The sequence below is a fragment of the Acanthisitta chloris genome, unplaced genomic scaffold (genome assembly GCF_000695815.1).
Source record: "Acanthisitta chloris isolate BGI_N310 unplaced genomic scaffold, ASM69581v1 scaffold13064, whole genome shotgun sequence".
NCBI lineage: Eukaryota > Metazoa > Chordata > Aves > Passeriformes > Acanthisittidae > Acanthisitta > Acanthisitta chloris.
In genome coordinates, this window is record NW_008669928.1 from 5,888 (window position 1) to 11,476 (window position 5,589).

The window sequence follows — 5,589 nt, forward strand, 5'->3', positions numbered from 1 at the left end:
ATTGGAGTGAGTGGTGATCATGGATGACATCACTGTGGACTCTGCACAGCAGGACAGAGTGACCAAGCCCTGAAGGATGAGCACACACACACCTGCTGACCCAGCCGTGCCAGAGCTTTGAGTGCACTGGGTTCCAAAGGAGAAATCCAGAGCTTGGAGTGCCATGGAGGGTCTGTGCCCCCAGGAGGAGCTGCCCAGGCACCGCAGCAGCATCTGGATGAAGCACCCTTGGGTCATTCCACGAAGTCCTGCTGTCTGAACACAAGTCCTGCTGGTGCTCAGCCTGCCCAGCTCAGGCCTCGTAGAACTGCCTCTCCACCTGCTTGGTGAGGGTCCCGCTGGACATCACGGTCCGGCTCACAAACTCCTGGGTGAGGGTGCTGCTAGTGTTCTCCACTCGCTGGGTTGTCATCAACATGCCATCTGCAAGGAGATGGTGAGGACACTAAGTATGGGGTCACAGGGAATAGGATATGCTCTGCCTGTTGATTCCAGGCAGAAGTTTGTCCTTAAACACCACATGCTGATGGAAAAACCTCTCCAGATCAAGTGATTCAGTACTTTGTTATGTCAGTCAGTAAGATGGATCTCCTAACAGCTCCCAAACTCTGTGCTGCAGCATGAACCCATGAGTCCTTGAGTAGGATGACATGGGACAACTATAATGTGATTAAAGATGTTTATCACACTCCTCTGTTTTTTCCTGCTCTGAAGAGATTGAACCTTGCAGGAAGAACTATGATTTAACCCTGGAGGACTTTGGAACTCATCATTCCCTCTGCGACTGGGCAGCACGTGGAAATGACTACACCTGCCTCTGGGGCAGAGCAGGGACAGTGTGGGAAAGGGTCTGATCTTAATCCTACCTGATGGGCCCTCCCTCCCTGCCTTCCCACTGGAGGCAAAAGCAACCTCAGACCTTTGGACAAGCAGAACTATCCTTTGCTTTCTGGGCATTTCAAGGCAACAGTGAATCCTTACCTGTGAAGTGGGGATCCAGAGAGGAATGGCTGATGCTGGTTTTGGTGCTGTATTCAGTGGGGAATTTGTACACTTCTTCTCTCACGTACTGCTGTCCTCCAAGCTGGGAGAAAGCGCCTGGAGAGAAGGAAATGGGATGAGTCAGCCAGGAAACAAGAAGGTGCTTCCAACCCCTCAACCCTGCACAGTGAGCACCAGCAGTCAGCTCAGGAGGTTTTCCTTGCTAACACCAGAGCCAAGTATAGGAGGAACTGGGAGGACTGGGAAGGTCTCACACCTGTGCAGTGTAAGCAGCTGTCTCCAGGTATGTGTCCAACCAAGCATGAGGGAGAAGTTTCATTGTAAGTTAAGCACTGGCAGGTTCTCATGATCCTCCCTCACTCAGTGCATCAGGACTAGGACAGTGCTCACCAGGCACAGCACTGTCTTCATGGAAGTCACTGTCTCCATGTCTTTCATGGAGCATGGAGTCACCACCAGAGCTGGAAAGGGCTGTGTTCCCTGCTCTGAGAAGTTTTTATCTCTGCACCTCCACAAAGACATGGTACTGTACCTCTATCCTGAGATTCAATGGTGATTAGGCCTTCTCTCTCTGGCCCAAAGCCTTGGGTGGTGTTGGCTTGCACTTTGAACTTGTATGGGACATTCTCACTCAGGTGGGGCACAGTCAGGGTGGTTTCCAGATTGTCTCCTTCAACATAAATAGTCCTGGGCTCCCCTAATCCACACAGAAATACAGCAGTGAAGACAGACAAGAGTGACAGACCCTCCAAATACACTCCCCCCAACTCTGACTGCTGCCTTGGCTTTCCCTGTGCTTTGTGCAACCCACAAACTGTAGGATCACAGTTCTACTTTGGGTTAAGACAACCCTATTTTGATACATTGGGGAACCTCAACAGCAAACCTCCACTGGGTTTTGGCTGTAATTAAGCAACAGATCCTTCCCCTTCCCACCACATTTGTTACATCAGACCATGCAAGGACACAAAGCATCAGGAGCCAGCAGCTCCCAGGCCTGGAATCAGCCTCATGTCCCTACTTTGTCTGCACCAATGTAATCAGACAATGTTGTTACTGGTCCCAGCAACAATGCAGCAAGTTGCTGCCTTTGCTGGAGGTATCTTGTGCTCTACACAGGGAACTTGCTCAGCCTGGTACCATACCTCCTCCATGCAGCATCTCACAGGTGATCCTGTAGCCCAAGATGGGCCCATTGGGCTCACGGGGTCTCTCCCAGCTGAGGTGCAGAGAGTCTGGGCTGAGGGCTGTGAAGACCAGTGGTCCAGGAGCACAGGGGGTGCTCAGTGTGAAGGGTGTCCCTGCAAGGGCATGAGGGACAGGTCAGCATCACACAGGGGGAAAGGGGGAGCCTAGGAGGGATCTGCACACAGCATTTATGGCACGAGCTGGAAGGTCTCAGCCATCTAGACAGCTAGGAAAAAAAGTGAGTGGAAGGAAGAAGATCCTGTTTCTAAATGAGAGGAAGGAAAGGAGAGCTCAGGATGTAGTAAGGGTGAGAAAACAACCAGGTTTGCACTGTAGACAGCAGCAGAGACATCAGTGCCACCCTTCTGTTCCCCATCCACCTTACCTGGAACAGGACTGAGTGGGCTCTGTGGGTCCACCTGGGACTCTATGGTGATGACCCCTTCCCTGTCAGGGCCCCAACCTTCCTCACTCTGTGCCTTCACCCTGAAGATGTAGGAGTGGTTGGGCAGCAGGTCCTCTACCACCACCGAGTTCTGTCTGGGGTCGGGGATGCTGATTCGATGCACCTCTCCTGGGACACACAGGGAAGGGGATGTCAACACCATATTGCAGGCACAAAGACAAACCCATGGCTTTCACCTAAACTCTGTCTCAAATGAACTGCCTGGAAAAGCCACCCAGGGCCCCTCCCCAGCCACCTCCATCACACCTTGGCCAACAACAACAGGTAGTGCAGGACAAGATGTTTTCCCAAAAACAAAGCTTGGGATGAACAACACCTTCTTGAAAACTCAAGGATTTCCAGATAAAGAGAATTACATTTTCACTTATACTGCCGTGAGATTCATGTAAAAAAAGATATTTTCATGTCAATTCCTCCTCTAAGTCCAATCTTTTGAAAAACCTTCAAGATGTTTGGGCCGGTGAGAATGAGTAAAAGGTTTTTTTTTGGAGGAAGGGTGATTCTGCAAGCAACCTTAGGAACTGTCCCTCTCCAGGAGAAAATGGGGAATGAGAGCTTTGAGGTAGCCAAAACATTTCCTACACACACAAAAAGGCTACACAAAAAGCAGGTTTGGAACCAATCTCTGAATCCCAGAACAGTTGAGACTGGAAGGCACCTCAGGAGGTCATCTGGTCCAACCCCCACCTTGCTTAGACCAGGGTCACCCAGAGCCAATTGCCCAGGAGAAGACTCAGACAGACTCTCCACCACCCAAAACTCCCACCACCACCTGCCTGGTGGGCACTGACCTCCGTTGAGGAGCTGGTACTGCACACTGTAGCCCTTCACCTCCTTCTCACAGCGTGGCTCCTGCCAGCTCACCTTCAGGGACGTGGGTCCCAGGGCAGAGAACACCAGGCGTGTGGGGGTGTCAGGGATGCCCAGTGGCTTCCTGGAGTCTGAGACAAAAAGGGAACATCAGGGTGGAGATTTAGGGAATGGGGGATAAAGGGGCTGGGGGAGATGAAGGAGTGGCATGTGTAAGCATGGGATGGTCCTGATGGTCTGGGGAGAACATGGTGAGATGTCATCTCTGCAAGCTGACCCATCATGAAGAGGGATTGCCTGGCTCTGCATAGCTATGGGGATGTCCCATGGCCTTTAGGGTGCCAACCTTGGGTAGGACAAGTCAAAGGAAGCTTTATGCCCCTGTGGTAGAGAGACCAGAGCAGGAGCCTGGTGTGCTGCATGTGACCCTCCTCACTCACCCCAAAGCACCCAGTCCAGTCTGCCAGAAGCTTCACAGACATCTTCAGGTGTAGGTCAGTTAGATCTGGCCCTAGTCTATATATAAAGCAGCCCAACACCTCCAGGTCCTGTTCAAGAGGATGGGGGCAGCTGGGACCAGGACTGGGTGCTCTGGCTCCTCCTCAACTCAGCTCACTGGGACACAAGTCTCCTAGTGAGCACAGCAGCCTCCCAGGTGACACTCAGGGACTGAAGCCCTTCACTGACATGGGCTTTGGCCAAGGAGCTTGCAGAGGGACATCTCGTATGGAACACACATTCTCCCCAAGAGTTCTCTGAAGGCCTGTGGAGTAAGACTAGAACAACAAGCTCATTAGGAATGAAGAAGATGGGGACAATAAGTTGATCAGAGCACGGTGGCTGCAGCGGTGGTGAGTGTTAATCAGTCCAGGTGGGTTGAAACACAGTGGAAGTCACCTGCAAATGGAAAGGTGGTGTGATGGAGGCACAGGCTGGGTCAGGAGGAAGATCAGCACAGTACACAGCAAGCTATGGAGAGGAGGTTTGGCATGAGCAGGGGATGGCAACAGCTCATGGATGGGCAGTGACTTGGCTGTTATGGGATGTGTGGCTGGGAGGAGACACTGGACAAGCTGTACCTATGTACTTGCAAATCCCTGTGGACCCATCAGTCATGATTATAGAGTCCCGACAGCCAATGCTGGGGTAGTAACCCTTCACCTTTACCCTGCTCCTGAAACCCACATCCCGGGGCCGTGGGATTGTCCTCCCAGCATCTTCATGGATGGGAGGGAGGAGTGTCCCTGGGTAATCTACAGAAGCAGTGCAAGAAGAAAGAGAGAAAAACACCATTGGAGACTTCAGAGCAGGTTCAGCCCAGGTGCTGGCTCCTGCACAGATGACTTTTTAAGACTCAGGTTTGAAGTATCTTTTAACAACCTTCTGTCAGCACCAGCTGATGTACAGGCATGGAGCTGAAAAACAACCATGCTCCTTAAAGAGAGTGGGAAGAGATGTGCTCTTCCTGGAGTGCTTCATGGTGTGAGGATAAGGATAGAGTTCCCTTTCCTGCACACTCTGCATGTGAGGGATGGGAACCCTTTCCAAACTGGTCTGGGAGCAGAGTGGCCTTAGCAAAGCACCAAGACATCAGTAGTGAGGACATGACTTTCCAGACCTCGGGTTCATAGGACTCCTTGGCTACGAACAGAGTCCTCACCCCAATAGAGCTTTAGGGCATGAGTCCAAAGACAGTCATGGGAGTGGAAGGGAAGGACAGGTACCATTGCTGCAGTACTCACCATGCCCCATCTGCATCGTGGAGTAGTCTCTTGTCAGCGAGGAGCTCCCCATCACCCTGTGCTCCTGATGCATGTGGGAGTTCAGTTGGTGGTAACTGGTGTTCATCATCCTGGTCAGTGTGCCACTGCCACTGCCAGGATAGCAGAAGTCCACCCGACCATTCAGCAAGTGCTCTGTGGAAGAAGGCACACCATGAGGAATGTGGCTGTGGACAAGGTTGCTGCTCCAGTTCTCATGGGGAAGAAGCAGGAGGTATCATGGTACCCCCTGTCTTGGCTGCATCCTGTCTGCAGCCACTGGAAGGAAGTGCTACATCTTGAACAAGCCACAACCACCCAACACAATGATGCAAAACGAGATGTAAACAAAGACTTTTCCCT

The 5,589-nt window shown here is 51.9% G+C and overlaps 1 protein-coding gene across 1 annotated transcript in view; it reads right to left on the reverse strand.

Moving 5' to 3' along the window:
• Nucleotides 1-292: 292 nt before the first annotated feature.
• The window catches only part of ITGB4 (integrin, beta 4), a 30,697-nt gene continuing 25,400 nt past the window's right edge, over nt 293-5,589 (reverse strand). The window contains exons 33-39 of the mRNA XM_009073505.1: nt 5,209-5,382; nt 3,448-3,597; nt 2,576-2,764; nt 2,148-2,303; nt 1,535-1,699; nt 982-1,098; nt 293-423 (exon numbers count right to left, since the gene is read on the reverse strand). Coding sequence (XP_009071753.1) covers nt 293-423; nt 982-1,098; nt 1,535-1,699; nt 2,148-2,303; nt 2,576-2,764; nt 3,448-3,597; nt 5,209-5,382 — 1,082 coding nt within the window. The remainder of the gene's footprint in view (nt 424-981; nt 1,099-1,534; nt 1,700-2,147; nt 2,304-2,575; nt 2,765-3,447; nt 3,598-5,208; nt 5,383-5,589) is intronic.